The sequence below is a fragment of the Mauremys reevesii genome, linkage group 2 (assembly GCF_016161935.1).
Source record: "Mauremys reevesii isolate NIE-2019 linkage group 2, ASM1616193v1, whole genome shotgun sequence".
Classification (NCBI taxonomy): Eukaryota; Metazoa; Chordata; order Testudines; family Geoemydidae; genus Mauremys; species Mauremys reevesii.
This window is the reverse complement of record NC_052624.1, coordinates 83,529,281-83,548,032: the sequence shown is the minus strand read 5'-3', so window position 1 is coordinate 83,548,032 and position 18,752 is coordinate 83,529,281. Positions and strand designations below refer to the sequence as shown.

Sequence of the window (18,752 nt, the reverse complement as noted above, 5' to 3'; positions counted from 1 at the left end):
TCTACTGGGGTCTCAAGGCTGCAAACTCTGGAAAAACCCACACCTGGTTAATCAATAATCAGAAGAAACCTCTTGCTTAATGATTGAAACTGCTGACTTAACAAGGTTTCTTTAAGGGACATGTCATTCTATTACTAATGTATAAATAAGGGGGAAAAGCTTGACATGGGGGGGACTCTTCAGGACTGGTCTCTCCCTCTGGATGCATCTTGTGTTCCCCACCAGCAGACGGGCTGCCAAGGAGAACCAGGCTGTTATCAATATTATTTTTAATCCTACACCTCACTCAAGTGCTCAGGGACCTGTGGACGTGTATAAGACATGTAACTATCAACCTAATTTATGAGCTTAGTTTTATAGTATAATTCCAATTATCCAAATTCCCTTTATCCAAAACTCCTAATTACCCAAATCTAGTGTGTCCATCCAGAAGACTTTTATGTTAGTTCATCACACAAACAACTTCTCAATTAGCCTCTTTACACCTGTAAGCTCTGATCAACAGCTTTGCATTTGTATAGCGGATCTCAAGAAAGGTATTTTTTTACACTGCTGTAAGAATATTACTTGTGTAACCGCTCCATGCCAATGGGAGAGAGCTCTCGCATTGACATAATAAAACCACTTCCACGAGCAGTGGTGCTGGGCCAGTGGGAGAAGCTCTCCTGCTGACATAGCACTGTCCACACCAGGGGTTCTCCTGTCACTGTAGTTAATCCATCTCCCTATAGATGGTAGCTAGATCGACAGAAGAATTCTTCCATTGACCTAGCCCTGTCTACGCTGAGGGTTAGGTTAGTATAACTACATTACTCAGAGATGTGGATAATTCTGGCTTCAATGGGAGTTTTGCCTGAGTAATAACAACAGCATGAGACCATAGTTGTGAAATACAAATTGTGCCGAGAGAATACTGCAAATGCTGCATGATATTCAGCAGTATCATTCTTTTCCGTGTTGTGTTGTACTATATGTTAAGGCCAATGGGACAGAGTGTCCTCACACACCTGTTTGTTTTATTCCATTGATGTCACTGACTAGCTGAGAGGACAGAGCAATCAGTTTTTCATTATCACCTTCAGCCCCCACCACCATTATCCATTTTCTCATAAAATTACACATTTTATGCACATATTCAACATGAGTGATGTGGTCAAACATATTAGGATTTCTATACTTCAATCGATAGGTTTCAGGGCTAATCGTAAACCTTTTCAGTACATTTGCTTAAAATTTCTTATACACAATAGCATCACCCTCCTCCATATCATTAAAAACTTGTCTCGCCTTCCCCGTTAATCTCACCAAGAGTCACTTACTTGCTGGGATCTTGTGGATCCCACACAGTGTCTCAAAGGTGGACAGGAACTCTTCTATACCGTCAGTCTCTAGATTAATTGGGCAGATTTTCTCCCACTCCCTAGTGTTGTGTGGGTAGGTGCTCACTAGATGGAGAAGTTCTTTTTACTGTTCCAGTATTTTGAGCTGTATTGCTTGAGCTTCCATCAGTGGCTGGTGGGCTCTCTCTTCTGCTGCCTTGACTTCTTTAGTTTCCCTTCTGCCATCAGGTTCTTGTGCTCCTGGTCCTCTCGGGCTCTCAGATGCTGCAGTTGTTCACAATTGCTTGTCTGATCTCTGTAAACCTTCTTTTGTTGGGGAGGAGATAACACCTCTTGTGGTGAACTATTTCTTACTTGGTAATGCTTCTCCCATGACTGTGGGGGATTGACAGTCTTAGGCCTGGGCTACACTAGAGTTAGGTTGACCCAAGGCAGTTTAAAGAAGTGTCTACACTTAAATTTCACTCCCGGTGATGTAACTGCCCCCCTATGCCAATTTAGGCCATGCCTACACTACAAAATTATGTCAACCTATGTGTGATGGGCTGTACAAACTTCACCCTGGGCAACAAGGAGCTAAGAAATTTCTTAGGGCCCAGCCAGCCCTGCCCCACCAAACCTGCAGCAAATGCTCCATCAGGTGGAGGAATTAAAAGACAGGGAAGCAGCTTATTTGGGGGCAGGCCTGGAAGAGAGCAGACCTGCAACCCATGGCTCCTGCAGTGCAGCATGAAATCTCTAAGATAATTGCCCCAAAGGGCCCTCCCTAAGTGAAGGGAGGACCCACCCCAGAAACAGAGAGGGAAGCATTTCCCTGTCCGTTGCATATGGACCTTGGACATTGGTAATCCCATTTTATCTTTTTTGGTTTGGACTACCCAAGCAGAGGAAAGCCTCGGAGTGAGCTGCCTGGGGGGAGGTGGGGATAGGAAGTGGCCCAGGGAGAGCAGTGTTAAACAGCTTCATTTGCCAAAGCACTGGTAGCCCCAAAGGGTCCTGGGTAAGAGCCTGGTGAAGTGTAAGGGGCCAAGCTCCTCTACCAACAGGGAGGGATAGCTCAGTGTGGGGGGAGGGATAGCTCAGTGGTTTGAGCATTGGCCTGCTAAACCCAGGGTTGTGAGTTCAATCCTTGAAGAAGCCACTTAGGGATCTGGGGCAAAAATTGGTCCTGCTAGTGAAGGCAGGGGGCTGCCTTTCGAGGTACCTTCCAGTTCTAGGAGATTGGTATATCTCCTGTTATTACCTAACAACCCCCCTGCTGGTCATGCACCGGAGCCCTGACCACTAGGTGATGCTTCCCGACCATTCCCTGAGTGAGGACCATAACACTAAATTACATCGGCATACAGACGCTGCAGTTATTACATCACTTGTGTGTGTCCACAGTATGCTCCTTGTGTTGGCAGTGCGTGTCCTCACCAGGAGCACTTGTATCAGTGTAGAGAACAGTGCACCACGGGTAGCTATCCCACTATGCAACTCACCACCATCTAGTGCAGGATGTTTTGAGAAGGCTTTGCACTGCCTCATGGTGCTGAAATGAGTTGCACAGGGGTGACTGGGAGCATGATTTCAGTGTCCCATAATGCAGTGTTATCCAGCCTATAATTTACTCCTGAAAGAATTCTGTGCCAAAAAGATAAAAATTATGCACACAATATTTATGTGCACAATGCTGCAGAAACTATGGACCTGCCTCCTGGGACTGTGCCATGTGCCTCAGTGAATTATATTGTGTTGGACCAATCTCTGTTGCCCATGCTCAATGCTACTGACTGGCAAAAAGCTCAACTGCAAGATACTGACATTCATGACACACTACTTGCAAAAAGAGAAGGGTGAAACCCTGTTGCAATTATTCCATTTACCCCCAAGGGTAGACAACTATTGAGGGACTAGAGCAAACTAAAACTGATACAGGGAGTGCTGCACCGGATCACAGTAGATCCTTTACAAAATCAACAAACCCAACTAGTGCTACCAAAAGAGTACAGAGCCCTGGCCATGAGGGCTCTGCATGATGACTTTGGACATTTGGGAATAGAGAGAACCCTGGAATTATTCGTAGTAGGTTCTACTGGCCCCGGATGGCTGAGGATGTACGCAAGAAATGTGAGACATACACTCGGTGTGTTCAAAGGAAAATTCTGCCCACTAGAGCAGCATATCTGAAGAAAATCACCGGCAGCAAATATTTGGAGCTGGTATGCATTGCTTTCTTCTCTTTAGAAATGGACAGGAGGAATGGTGGGAACATTTTATTAGTGATTGACCACTGTGATAAATTCAGGACAGACAGCTGCAGGGGGAATGGGGGGATGGAGGGAACAGAAAACAGTCCCCAGAAGGTTAAAAGGCCCTCCTCCCATCAACTAGGAAGGAGCTACCAGAGATCAATTAGGATCAGCTGAGAGGGAGTTACCTGAGGTTAATTAGAATCAGCTGATTCCAACTAAGGGCTGCCTGAGACCTTTTTAAACCCTCCCGTTGGGAGAAGAGGAGGGAGAGGGAAAGAAGAAGTCAAGCTGCCAGTAGCTGGAAGGGGCGGTGAGTGAGTACCCGAGCAAGTAAGGTACCTCTTTACCACACCCAGGGAGGGAGGTGAACTGTGCAGACGTACCTCTGAACTCTGAGTCTGCACTGGCCAAGGACAGCAACTGTGAGTGGGGTGCAGAGAAGGATTGGGCACATGAAAGGGACTTTTGGGTTGCTGGACTTAAGAACCTGAGGGGAAAAGGACACTGCCCAACCTACTTGTGGGTGGGTCTTTTACTCATGGTTTATGTTTATGAACCCTGTTTGCGATGTTTTCCCAAATTAACGCTGAGTTACTTCCCTCCTTTTATTAATAGTTTATTTCCTACACTCTGCTTGCGAGTGGGGAAGTATTGCCTCTCAGGGGCACCATGGGGTGGTATGTAAATTTCCCAGCTTACTAGGTGAGAGCTCAAGGCCAGTTCTGTTGTATCAATGGAAAGGACCCCTTGGATATTGAACCTGGCCCTGATTGCTTCTGGCTCCACCGGGCAAAAGGGTAATACCATAAGTGCCTTTTCATAGCAACAGGCATAATTATCATTCATGCCCACCGAGGGCCTAGGCAGATGGCGGCAATATTGATTTTTCTCTTTCACATGCCCCAGTCACAGATTCAGCCAAGTTCTTAGGCATTCACCTACACAGCCTGGGACATTTTGCTCAGGCAGATGGAATACTGAACATAACCATGATCCCTATTTTCTGATGAAAGACAGTTACAAGGTATTTCTGTGAGCTTCACGAATAGTGCTTGGAAACTTTCCTTGCACCTAACACTGCCCCATTATTCTACATGTTGACTTTGGAGTTCTGCTGACTAGATCAATGCTTGAAACCACACTGGAATTTCCTCAAAGTGAACTGGGTTGCATATACCGTAGAAGCTGAAGACGGGATACATCGTAGTAAGCCAATCTCAGAAAACTATGACTGCCTTGTTCACCTTCTTATTAAAAACTGCCATAAAATAGGTTCTGTGGCTATCACAAGGTCTCTTCTCATTGCTGGCAGCTGAATACAGAAGTACCCTGCAATGAGCCTGAGAAGAGTGGTGATCTAGACACAGCAAAAGCACTAACAGTTTTTGAATTCTGCCCGCCTGAAGAGATGGAACAAGTAGAGCCCCGAAAATCCATGGCTATCCACATCCGAAGCCATTGTATTGTTCACCATGTTTGCAGATCGTGGATTGGATGTGGCTATAATGAGATTCCTGTGTCACTCCTGGGGGAATTCTGCAGGATCACATGCCCGCAGAAAACACCTCCCTCTCCCCGCAGAATTCCTGTGCTTCCCCACAGAAAAGAGCAGTGAAGCAAAGGAAAGCCGCATGGGGAGGGGAGATGACCATGGGTGCAGTTTTTTGGAGGGGATTGCCCTCCCCCAACAGGGGTGAGGCATGGAAGGCCACATTAAGTTACATGCCACTGCCCACCTCCTCATGTCTGCAAGCGCACAGCTGCCCAGCTGAAGGAGGCTGTGTCTTGGCTTCGCTGATTCTGCAGCTGAATGCTGCCTCTTAAGTCCTAGTGCCAGTCATGCTCCCCTTCTGTGTGCTGGGAGCCTTCCTGTTTTATGTGCAACAGAGAGTACCAGCAGTGGGGCTGGGTAAGGGAGGGTGGGGGAAATGAGGGAAGGAGGAGTTGAAGGGGGTGGGGGAAAGAGGCAGTGTGGAAGGAAGGGGGTGGATTAGGGCAGGGGAGGGGAATGTGTGAGTGAGGAGAGGGGGATGGGACAGTTGGGGAGAGGGATGATATGGGGAAAGAAAAGGGGATAGGGGAATTGCAGGGGGAAGCGGGAGCCCAGCATGCGGCATCCCCTCGGCAGCAGCTGAGGCTCCCCCTTTAAGCAGGCCCATCAAATCTTCACCCTGACAAGCCCTACCGCTCTAAACCTGGACCCTCTCCGACAAGCCCCTCATACCCAGACCCCCACCCCACTGAGCCCCAACCAGCTTCAGCTGGACCCCCACCCCATCAAGCTCCATTCCCTCAGCACCAAGACCCTCCTGCTGAGCCCCATCTCCCCACACGCAGACCGCCCCTGCTGAGCCCCAACCACCTTCACCTGGATCCCCTGCAGAATCCTATTGCCCCTGCACCTGGAGCCCCCCAACGAGCCCCTGAGCATCCAGATCTCCCACTGAGCCATCGGCACCCAGACTGCCCCTCACAGAAACCTCTCACCCCACACCAACCCCCTCCATACTTGGGGATCCTGCTGGGCTGAGCCTGCCTACCCACACCTAGTGCGTCTGGCAGGGTGTTTCTGGGGCAGGCCCGGCCCTTGCACTGTGTCAGAGTCAGGTGCAGCCTCACTGCTGAGTCCCTGTACCAGCGGAGGTGGGGACTTCAGGTTGATCTCTTACCTCAATGCAGCCAGTGGCCTGTGCTCCTCACTACCATGCTGGAGCCACATTTATTTATTGACAAATAAAATTTGCAGAATTTTAAAATATTGTGTGCAGAATTTTTTTAACTTTTGGTGCAGAATTCCCCCAGAAGTATTATACACACTAAGAGCTGCTGCTGACTACTGCTAGGAAGCCAGAAGCTGCCGCTGAGAGCCTGCAGGGGTTTTGATCAAGCAGGGAGCTTCAGAGATGGTTGGTGGCTTCACTGGCACCGGGGAGAGACTGTTGCTGTGCCTGGAGCTGACTGAGGGGGGGGGCCTGCCATGAAGGAACTGTGAGTAACCCCCTCTTGTTTGGGAAAGTACTTGCAAGGGACGGGGCACAGCAAAGAGACTGAGTCTGAGGAGATGCAGAGTGACCTTCCCATTGAACCAGGACCCAGAGCTGCTGACATTTGGTGGGGCCAGCTCCAGTTATCAGAGGGATTGTGCAGCTTGTTGCCTTGGCTGGACTGATATGCAGAACCAACAGAGTGCTGTCTTCAGCTTCAGATCTTGAACTGTGCCCATGCAGCAAGTGTCTCGGACTCTGAAATCCAGAGGAGTGTACACTCTGGGGTGGGGTAAATGGTGGCAATGTAAATGCCAGTTGAATATGTTTTGTTTAGCACTGTGTACTATATTTGTTATTTGATTTTATTCAACTGTCCCCACCCCCGGTGGATTTAAATTAGTGGTGACATTTAATTTTAGTCTGTTATACTGTTTCTTTAAGTTGTTAAGTAAAGGTGTGAAAACTCAAATTTAAGTATCTTGGATGTATATTATTTATAATTGGTATTTTTTGAGTTAGACTTATCCCACAGATTATTATTATCAGAATGGGTTTATTCCTGGAGGTTCCCAAGGCACGCCTTTGAGTGTGTTCAGGGGCTAGCCAGGTGGAGGCACCACCAATTTTAACTTCCTTTAGGAGTAAAGGGACTGCAGCAAAGGGGTGGATAGAAGATACCTACCTATCCAACATCACCACTGGGATACCCAGGTAGTAGCGTAGCTAGGGGGGGAGCAGGGGTAGCGGCCACTACCCCACTAAGCATGTTTCAAAAAGTGGCACCTTAGGGGTTAACATGGCACCAATGGCGCCAGCGGGGCCCACACTCCACTCTGAAACTTGGTGCTGCCGGTGCTGGGCTCCTGCAGCAAGGCAGGCTCTGAGGCAGCAGCCAAGCTCCTTCCCCCAGCTGGGCTGATCAGCTGGCTCCCAGCTGATGGGCAGCAGGGAAGGGTGGCCCGGGGGAAGAGAGCTGAGCTCCAGCAAGCTGCTAGCCACTCCTAGGAGGCGGAGAGGTGGGGGCCCAGCTCCAGCAATACTTGGGGCTGGGTGTCGTTCCCCCCCCCCGGTTCCCTCTGCGCCCCCCCGTGCCTTCCCTGAGTGTCCCCTGGCCCCGACTTGCTGCCCCCAGCTCACCTTTCACGGGCTCCCGACCCTGTCTCTTCCCTGTGCTGCCGCCCGGCCGCAGGGTCCTAGTGCCCCCACCCTCGCTCACTGCCAGGGCAGACTGACTGAGCCTGCCCTTCCCCCTCAGACCCTTTCATTTTCCAGCAGGACCCTCCAGCAGCACAGGGGGGGCCCCCGCCCACAGTCACTGCTCCTGCCCCATGCTGAGCAAGGAGGCAGCTCCATCCCTCAGTGAGGCTACAGTCAGAGAACAGCATGGGGGGAGGTGCACGCAGCACCCCCCGGCACAGACTATGGGGGAGGCGAGGGAGATTCCTGGACCTGAGAGGGACCCTAGGAGCACATGTGGTGGGGGTGAGTGTGCTGCTGGGGGGGTGAGAAAGGGGGGGCTCCTCCTCCCCCAGAGCTTGCTGCTGCCAGCAGGGAAAGGGCTGGGGGAAATCCTCCTCTCTGGCCCCTCTCCTGGAGCAGACTGCCTGCACCCCAAACTCATCCCCAGCTCTGCCCCACCCCAGAGCCCACACCCCCATCAGAACTTTCACCCCCCACTGCACCCTCAACCCTCTGCCTGAGCCCCTCCAGCACCCCAAACACCTTATCCCCAGTCCCAGCCAGAGCCCTCACCCCCTACACCCCTACTCTTTCCCTGAATACCTCCCACACTCCAAACCCCTCATCTGCAGCCGCAGCCCTCACCTCTGCACCCCTCCCATCCCCAAACTCCCTCCCAGAACCTGCACCTCAATCCCCTGCCTCAGCCTAGGGCCTGCACCCCAGACCTCCTCCCTCACCCAAACTCCCTCCCAGAGCCTTGGGCAGGTGGGGGGCAGAGTTTGGGCGGGGGCGGGTTCTGGGCACCACCAAAATTTCTACAATATGCCACCCCTGGACATGCCCCTCCAGCCTTAGGGGCAGGGGCACCCACCCACAAGTCATCTGTTTATGGGGGCCGCGAGCCATCAGCTGTTCGGCCGGGGCGGGGACAGTAGGGTAGCTAGGGGAGTGCTGTTTAGCTGGTTTTTAGCCACCAGCCAATCAGTGAGGGGAACTCTGCTCCTGGAGCAGGGGCTGGCTGGGATGAGCTGAGCGGTCCCTCTTCCTTCTCCTACCTGCTTCTTGTGGCAGGCGTGCTTTCTCTGGCTCTGCAGCTCCTAACCTCTCACCCAACTAAAGGCAGCCAGTAGCAGCAGCTGGCAAGTGTATTTCAAAGGGGGTCTTGTGGTGAGGGTGGCTGGGTGGGGGGACTGAAACCCCATCCCAGGGGGCTGTGCTGAGAGACAGCACCTGGCTGCTGGCAGGGTGGCCATCTGCATTGGGGTGGGGGGCCACCAGTTGCCACCCAGCTCTCTGCATCTGGCAGGGGGCTCTTGTGTTTTTATTTTAAGTACAACATAAATATGTATAATGAATTTTAAAGTATGTAATTAGTAATTTGATATGTCAGGTGGCACCTTTTTTTATGTTTTTGCTCCCCCTGATGTTAGAACTTGGCTACGCCCCTGTACCCAGGATCTCCTTTAATGTCAACAACATCAGGCACACAGGTGAGTGGTGCCTGCTCCTGAGTAACCCAGGGAGGAAAGGGAGAGTTACACATGCTTCCACCGGGAGAACAGACTTCTGGTCCCTTGCACTATCTGGACTATTTAGAATATCATTCAGTTACCTCTTTATTAGCACCTCACACTGGGCAATGCAGATAATCTAGTCGGGGGGAGGGGAGGGGCTCAGTTTTGGAGCCCAGCACCAAATACTGGGCTCTGCCTCCCTTTAATGGAATGGGCAGGGACAGCAGAGCTCTTGTGGAGACTGTTGGGTGGGGAAAAGTGTGGAGTAAAGGGAGCCGCAAAGGTTATGAGCCAGCACCTTGTGGGTGTCATTTACACCTGTGGAAAATGAGTTAAAACACTACTGTCCCATGACATTTCTGAGGTTGCCTAGTGAGCAAAATTATCTGCCAGATCTTAAACAGACTGAGGTGTGATTCTGTGGTGAACACTCACATTCTTTAGTCAAATCGGTACAGTATTTATATTCTCAGTGCTGAAGAGTAAAAGGTAACTTCTTTGGCTAGTCGTTATCCCAATTCTAGAGCTGTGGTACTCAAGTAATAGATAAAGGAAGAAGAAGACTTTACCATTTTTAACTGTGAAGCTAAAGCGCTCATTTATGAAGTGGCACTGAAAGAAAAACCTCAATTGCGAAGGTAAGTATAGATGGTGGGGGGCACAAAAATTACAGACAGTTGTCTAATAATTAATGTATTATCCTCAGTGTCAATAGTGTCAGTGGCACAATGTATCCAAAGCATCAGAAAAGGAGCAGGAGTTAGAATATTTTGCGAAGTTAAAATTACGAACATAAAATGATACCCCATTATGGCTAAGAGAAAACTCACAGATACTGTTTGATTGCACAGGTAGCTGGATGCCTTATGTGGTGTTTTCTACCTGGTTTTAGCAATGTGGGAGGCAATGTGGAATCGATGGACAAGTGGCTGGATCTGCTGTGGCAAATGCTATGATAGTACTTGGATCAATGTTGTGCTTAATTTATTCAGTGCAATGGCTACTTCATGTGATTTCGTGCATGCTGGTGAAGAGAGTGAGTAAGCGTGTGTCTACACATATTAAACAAAAAGGGGTTCTTAACTTGGGTTAGCTAATTCACATTAGCTAATTTGGGTTCAAACAGCAGTGAATACTGGCAACTGCAGCTCACATTAAAATGTATGAGGGAGCCTACACTCGAACTTGAGCTGCTAACACAAGTTGCTGTGTCTTCTCAGCTGTTTTAATCCAGGTGAGCTAACCCAAGCAAAGAACACAACACACCTTTTATTCGCCATACCTTAGAACTGAATGTATGAGTGGCTTGGCTAATCTTTAATAAGAATTGTCTTTAACTGAAGATAGTGCTGCTGGTATGCAAGAAAGGACATCCAATCTCTCACAATATTCTTTAGAAGTTTCTCACTGGTGCTGATGGGTGTTTGTTAGCATTTTAGCACTTTCTCCATTGGATGCCTGAGGACTCCTTGTGTAAACCCCTCTGCACTTGGATGTGACTTCTGTGCAGCCAATCTACAGTAAAGTGTTGGTGTAATATGGGACTTTTTGATCAAAATTTTCAAAAGCATCTGCTAATTTTATGTGCCTCCCTTTTGAGATGTCCTGTGACAGGGACGCAACCCCTCTGCTCCTGTCCTCTCCTACTGGCTCTAACACCTCTGGTTTGTAAACACCACCCTTTACAGTCCCATGTAGCAATTGTCTTTACAGTGACAGACCAGCATCAGGACCCCTTGCCATAGAGGAGAGAGATCTCTCCACTAAGGGATTTCCTTCTACCTTGGTCTTGCTAGCATTTCCTCCTCCCCACCCCCGCACTTCCTTCTTGTGTGCCTTTCTACTCTTCTAGTTAATGGGTTAACTAGCTCCTTAACTCTCCCCAGCACAGACTGATCTTGTGATTAGCCTGAGCTTCCCTCAATCAGGCCCTTCTCCAAGGAAATTAGGTGGACTTGCAGTAACCAGAGTGCTGGTTCAGCTGCTGGTTCTCACACTGTCCCACACCTCCCCCCCTTGTCTGGCAGAAAAGTTCCTCCTTCCCTGGGTTCTTACTACTTTACTGGATGTGATGCTCTTCTGGTGTTGTTCTTTGCCCCCAGGGTGCTCTTCCAAGGTCCCCTGATGGGGTTTGCTCATTCTCCACCCGCAAAAAACACAGTTGGTTTTCTGTCTCAGCCCATAGATCTTCATGTCAGGGGCAACCCAGTGGGATACTCTCCCCACTCTTGCTCTCTTTGTTTTGTGGCAGGGTTGTTGGCACCCCTACCCTCCTGGTTACCCAGGGTCTCCAGTTCCCCCAGACCTCCAAACTGCTCCTACTGTCCCTCCTCCCATCATTCAGATGGCGTGGTTCCAGTGATCGCCCAACCCCCACCTGTGAACTCTGGTTATCCTTATCATGCAAGGCTAATTCTATCCTCTCTTCTTTCTCCCCTGCTTTCTCTAGGGGTCTTCCCGTCCCTTTCTACCTGGCTTTTGTTTCGCTAATGTTTTTCCACACCCCATTCCCCCATGTCTAGCTTTGCATTCCCCTTCCCCAATGGTTTTATTTTTTTTCCAACGGCGTCCCTGAATCCCCATCTAATTCCCTAATGGGAAAGGGCTCCAGTCAGTGCCTAGTGAAATAGGGTGGGATATGGTCACCACCACCCCAAACCCTTTCCATCTAAACTTCCCCTGAACTTTCAGAGGTACCTCGGCCATGGGGCAGAGTTTCTTATCTCCATGGAAGCATTTGAGCCACAGCCTTTCCCCCAGGAGCATCCAGTGGGGCTTCACCGGTTCCCTCTTAACTAATGAGCAGGCTGAGGCAACGTCAACTAGACCCTTTTGACAGCTCCTCCGCAGCATTACAGAAACCGTGGGTAGTTTCTTTCCCCTTCAATGTCCAAAATTCCTGGCCCAATTGCAGAACTCTGCAAACCCACATTCCATAGGTGGGCAGCCCCTTTTTATGTGTCCTTGTCACCTGTACTGATAACACATGATACCCTGAGAGCCAGCTGGAGTCATCCTAGGTTCTGCCCTCTTCTTCTCTGCCACCTTTCCAGCCCACCAAATCTAGGATGGCCACCTTAACCACATCATAATCCTGTGCCTGCTCGTCATTTAGCACCAGGTCGGTCACCTGAGCATCCCCTGTCAAATAGGGTGTAGCCATAGGGCCCAGGTTCCCTTCTCCCAATCTGCGCTCATAGCTACTCTTTCAAAAGTGACCAAACACGCATTGGAGTCATCTGCAGGCTCATCTTACAGAGGCCTAGCGCCTCTGCCCAGCTGCTGTTCCCTGCCACAGGATTCATCACACCTGGGAGTAGCTGCTGCTGTATATCGGCTTGTAGTGACCAGGGCTGGTTCTCAGCATTCTGTCCCACACCCAAGTTCAAGGTCACTCAAACCTGATCCTCAACGGTGATCCTCACTGCTGGGCCTGACAGGTGCTCAGCTAATCTGACAATCAGGTCCTAATAGTCTTCCTGACTTCAGCTCCCTGAAATTGTAACCCTAATGAGGGAAAAGGGCAGGAATTCTAGAGCATGCCCCCATAAATGGAAAATTGATGCCTCCATAGGTGAGGTCCTTAACATTCGATCTACCCTGACATTATAGTGCACCTCTCGACATTTGGACCTTCACCTAGTTACCCAAGTTAGATATGATGAAGATTAATGAAAAACTTATTTCTAGGGCTCTCAAGCGATTTAAAAAATCAATGGTGATTAATTGCGTTGTTAAACAATAATGGAATACCATTTATTTGAATATTTTGGATGTTTTCTACATTTTCAAATATATTGATTTCAATTAAAACACAGAATACAAAGTGTACAGTGCTCACTTCATATTTATTTTATTACAAATATTTGCACTGTAGAAAACAAAAGAAATAATATTTTTCAATTCACCTTATACAAGTACTGTAGTGCAATCTCTATCATGAAAGTTGAATTTACAAATGTAGAATTATGTACAAAAAATAACTGCATTGAAAAATAAAACAATGTAAAATTTTAGAGCCTACAAGTCCAATCAGTCCTACTTTAGCCAATCACTCAGACAAACAAACTTGGTTCCAATTTGCAGGAAATATTGCTGCCTGCTTCTTGTTCACAATGTCACCTGAAAGTGAGAACATGCGTTTGCATGGCACTGTTGTAGCTGAAGTTGCAAGATATTTACATCCCAGATGTGCTAAAGATTCATATGTTCCTTCATCTTCAACCACCATTCCATAGGACATGCGTCCATGCTGAGGATGGGTTCTACTTGATAACGATCCTGCTTGATAACAATCCAAAGCAGAGTGGACTGACGTATGTTCATTTTCAACATCTGAGTCAGATGCCACCAGTCAGATGGTCAGGTTCTGAAGTTTCCACATCTGAGTGTTGCCCTTTTAAGACTTCTGAAAGCATGCTCCATGCCTCATCCCTCTCAGATTTTAGAAGGCACTTCAGATTCTTAAACCTTGGGTTGAGTGCTCTAGATATTTTTAGATATCTCACATTGGTATCTTTGTGTTTTATCAAATCTGCTGTGAAAGTGTTTTTAAAACAAACATATGCTGGGCCATCATCCAAGACTGCTATAACATGAAATATGTCAGAATGCAGGTAAAACAGAGCCGAAGACATACAGTTCTCCCCCAAGGAGTTCAGTCACAAATTTAATTAATGCATTGTTTTTTAACGAACATCATCGGCATGGAAGCATATCCGGTGGAATGGTGGCTGAAGCATGAATGGGCATATGAATGTTTAGCATATCTTGCAATGCCAGCTACAAAAGTGCCATGCAAACACCTGTTCTCACTTTCAGGTGACATTGTAAATAAGAAGCAGACAACAGCATCTCCTGTAAATGTAAACAAACTTGTTTGTCTGAGCGATTGGCTGAACAAGAAGTAGGACTGAGTGGACTTGTAGGCTCTAAAGTTTTAATTGTTTTGTTTTTCAATGCAGTTATTTTTTGTACATAATTCTACATTTGTAAGTTCAACTTTCATGATAAAGAGATTGCACTACAGTACTTGTATGAGGTGAATTGAAAAATACTATATATTTTGTTTATCATTTTTACAGTTCAAATATTTGTAATCAAAATAATACAAAGTGAGCACTGTATTCTGTGTTGTAATAGAAATCAATATATTTGAAGATGTAGAAAAACATCCAAAAATATTTAATACATTTAAATTGATATTCTGTTGTTTAACAGCGTGATTCATTGCGATTAATTTTTTAAATCACAATTAATTTTTTTAGTTAATCATGTGAGTTAACTGTGATTAATTGACAGCCCTACTTATTTCATCATGTAAAAAATTTCTACCAACCCCAAGAATCAGACACATTATCTCCCAGGTTAATAAATATTCCAGATCTTTCCCAAATACACGCTTACAGCCAATTCTTATTAACTACACTAAAATTTATTTAAAAAGAAAAGAGAGAGAGTATGGTTAAAAGATCAATATACGTACAGACATGAGTTCAATACTTGAGGTTCAGACTCATAGCAGAGATGGTAAGCTTTATAGTTGCAAATCTTTTAGATTTTAGTCCAATGCCCAATATTATATTCAGGGTGGACCAGTCAGCACTGGGATCTCAATCTTGTGGCTTAAGCTTCCTCTGCATTGAAGCATCAAGGAGATCTGAGATGACAGGATCAGGACTCAAAGGTGTTTTTATGCAGTGTTCTAGCATCCACTTGACCATACAGTCCTGGGCAAACAATTGGTTTTTGATATAACCTTCTGCTTCCTTAACACCGCCAGCAATTAGTTACACAAATGAACATAGGACAATTTATTCATTAGGCAGTATATCACAAACTTCAAAAAGACATATAGACAATGACAATATTTCACCCAAGATTTATCTAAATGTTCATATTCCCTTTTGATCTCTGAATCCATAGCTATAGTGACAGAAACTGTCTGTTTCCATGGCTAACATTTATGAGTACACATATACAATTAGTATCACCCCTAACTTTAACAATATAGGTTTGCATTTCAAAGTTCTAACCTATCTAGCATCAAATGGCCTTAATGACCATTTCTAACATGTCTCCACAGGCTGACTCTGTGTTAATTAGCCTGCAGGATGCTTAACCCTTTCTGGCCATGTGTTACACTCTTTATAAGATTTGTTGCCAGTATATAACAGTGGTAGAAATGATTTGCATGATTACATTTTAATTAGATAATGTCACAGGTCGAAGTGTTCCTTTACCTGAACAGGCTAGCCTATCCTCAGAACCAAATTCTACCCCTTATAGCCTGTGCAACCCTGTTGACTTCAGTGGGGTTGTGTGGGGTATCAGGGCAGAATCGTGCCTAGATACTTACTAAAAAATAGGATTGTTGGATTGTATTAAATTCTGTGCTCCTAAACAGGTCACTTCATGATGAATTATTCAACTGAGTCAAATCTTCTCTCTACTCCTGATGATTATTATTATTATCCTGAGTTTGGCTCCGTCTGCAGCACAGAGAATATCAAGATCTTTGGATCAGTATTTTTTCTAGTCCTTTACTGTGTGGTGTTCGTGTTCGGCTTGGTGGGAAACAGCTTGGTCATTTGCGTTCTGATAGTTTGCAAGAAACTGACCAGCATGACTGATGTGTATTTGCTGAACCTCGCCATCTCTGACCTGCTTTTTGTTTTCTCCCTCCCCTTCCTGGCTCATTATGCTTCAGACCAATGGACTTTTGGAAATGCAATGTGTAAAACAATATGTGGAGTTTACTACATTGGCTTCTACAGCAGCATATTCTTCATAACCCTCATGAGCATAGACAGGTACTTAGCCATCGTCCATGCTGTGTACGCTCTGAAAGTTCGAACAACCATGCTCAGCACTGTTATAAGCCTCGCCATTTGGTCAGTGGCCATTTTAGCTTCAATACCAAATATCTTTTTTATCCAAGAATTTAATGACAATGGCAGTGTGAAGTGTGCTCCTTATTACCAAGATAATAGAACTACTTGGAAACTTTTAACCAATTCTAAAGTCAATGTTTTGGGCCTCTTGATCCCGCTTGGCATTCTCATTTTCTGCTACTCCCACATCTTGAAAAATCTGCAGAGATGCATGAACCGAAACAAGTATAAAGCGATGAAGCTGGTTTTTGTTGTTGTAGTTGTGTTTTTCCTCTTCTGGGCACCCTTCAACATTGCGCTTTTTATGGACTCTTTGCGAAGCCTGCACATCATAGATGACTGTGAGATGAGCAAAAGCCTAGACCTGGCCCTTCAAGTGACTGAAATCATCTCCTTCATCCACTGCTGCCTGAACCCAGTGATCTACGCTTTTGTGGGTGAAAAGTTTAAGAAATACCTTCATGAAATATTCAGAAAACATGCAAGATTTTTATTGATTTGCAAAGACAACAGTGTCTTTCAGAATCACTATAGCATCTCTTCTATGCGCACCCAGTCCTCGCATTCTTCTGTTATTGACCCTGTCATATAAAATAGAATGGGCCAAATACAACCATTCAAGGATGCATTTAGTGTGATATAAGTATCAGTGACTTTGAAAGAAAATACTCCAGGAAGCTCAGTAAATACATTACTTCACATTGTAGTTGGGAGGACTTGCCTTTCAATTAAAGCTCTCTCTTACCCTAGTAATGACTGGTATAAAAGCTCAGACAATGTTCTAATTTTGGTGTCCTTAAATGTATTAATTTGAGCTTCATATGTATAATATGCTACCTTACAAGGAGAACCAGGCTGTTATCAATATTATTATTTTTAAGCCTACACGTCACTCAAGTGCTCAGGGACCTATGGACATGTATAAGACATGTAACTATCAACCTAATTTATGAGCTTGGTTTTATAGAATAATTCCAATTATCCAAATTCCATTTATCCAGAAATCCTAATTACCCAAATCTACAGTGTGTCCAGCCTTATGTTAGTTCATCACACACACAACTTCTCAATTAGCCTATTTGCACCTGTAAGCTCTAATCAACAGCTTTATACTTTGTATAGCGGATCTCAAGAAAGTTATTTTTTGTACTCTTTTTTAATAAAGTACAAAGTACTAAGCTAACATCACCATTACTCCCTCTGTTCTCTGTATTTCTATAACAGTGATACTGCACCTCAAAATAGCACTTCCATTTATCCAAAAATCTGGTTAGTCAAAAGATTGAGACGTTCCCCAAACCTATGGGATTTAACAGTAATGTATGTTGTCACTGGTGGTTTAAAAAAAAAAAGTTTCCTGATGTATACTGCTTTTTTTCTGGTTGAGTTTAATAGCCCTCATTTTTAAACATGTGCAATAGAAACGGAGAGTTACAAACAACAAGGTTATGAACTGACTGATCAACCATACACCTCATTTGTAGTAGAAGTACACAATAAGGCAGAAGAAGAGACAAACAAAAAGCAAATACAGCACAGTACTGTATGAAATGTAAACAAGTATAAAAAAAAAGGAAAGTTCATAAAAAAAAATTGACAAGGCAAGGAAAATGTTTCTGTGCTTGTTTCATTTAAATTAAGGTGGTTAATAGCAGAGTTTTTCTTCTGCATAGTAAAGTTTCAAAGCTGTATTAGGTCAATGTTCAGGTGTAATCTTTTGAAAGAACAACCATAATGTTTTGTTCAGCGTTCCGAGCACTTCAGAGTTCCGAACAACCTCCATTCCCGAGGTTTTTGTAACTCTGAGGTTCTACTGTATTTGATAGTAAATACTTGCTATAAACATTAGGGTAATGGAAGTATGCTTAATCCTGAGATTAATTATTACATGTGAATAGTTTAATTTACATCAAGACAACTTGTATGAGTAAAGGTTTCCAGGAATTTGCTCTAAAGGAGAAGACAAGGAGGATTATATCTAAAGGTATGTCTACACAACAAAGAAAACACATGGCTGGGACTGGGGCTCCCAGAGCTCAGGCTGTGGGGCAGTGTCATTGCTGAATAGATTTCTGGGCTTGCACTAGAGCCTGAGCTCAAGGACCATCCCATCCTGCAGGGTCCTAGAGCCTGCGCTCCAGCCTGAGCCTAAAAGTCTATACAGCAATGAAACAGCCCTTCAACCCAAGCTCTGTGAGCCTGAGTCAGCTAGCACAGGCCAGCCGCAAATGTCTATTGCTGTGTGGCCATATCCTAAGGCTCTAAAGCCTTAAAGATGGTACATATGGCTGGTAGTGGTAGAATCAGCATTTCAATGGCATACTGAACATTCAGCACACACTGTATATCAGTGATACTAAACCTTTAAAAAAGGAAGGGCTACTTTATTTCTTTTTCTATTTTGGTTCATCTCTGTCATCTCCTCTACTGTCTTTCTATTCTCTTTCCTTTCCCAGTTTATTAAAAAAATAAACTGTGTACTTTTAATGCCTTTCTATTTTTTCCTCATTTTTTGCTCCCTCATCCCCATAGATCAGAAGGCACCTCAGGTTGGTGGAATATACATTGGTGGCTCTTTGGTTTATTAAAACCAGCAATA

General features: G+C 45.7%; 1 protein-coding gene across 1 annotated transcript; it reads left to right on the top strand.

Moving 5' to 3' along the window:
* The first annotated feature begins 9,773 nt into the window (after nt 1–9,773).
* Nucleotides 9,774–17,283, top strand: LOC120398261 (C-C chemokine receptor type 8-like). The gene is made up of 2 exons (XM_039525512.1): nt 9,774–9,898; nt 15,667–17,283. The coding sequence occupies exon 2, from the start codon at nt 15,675–15,677 to the stop codon at nt 16,743–16,745; it is 1,071 nt and encodes a 356-aa protein (XP_039381446.1). The 5' UTR covers nt 9,774–9,898; nt 15,667–15,674; the 3' UTR covers nt 16,746–17,283.
* Nucleotides 17,284–18,752: the final 1,469 nt, after the last annotated feature.

What these genes read in the sequence shown, in the direction of transcription:
- LOC120398261 (XM_039525512.1), top strand. Translation starts at nt 15,675, where the DNA reads ATGATGAATTATTCAACTGAGTCAAATCTTCTCTCTACTCCTGATGAT.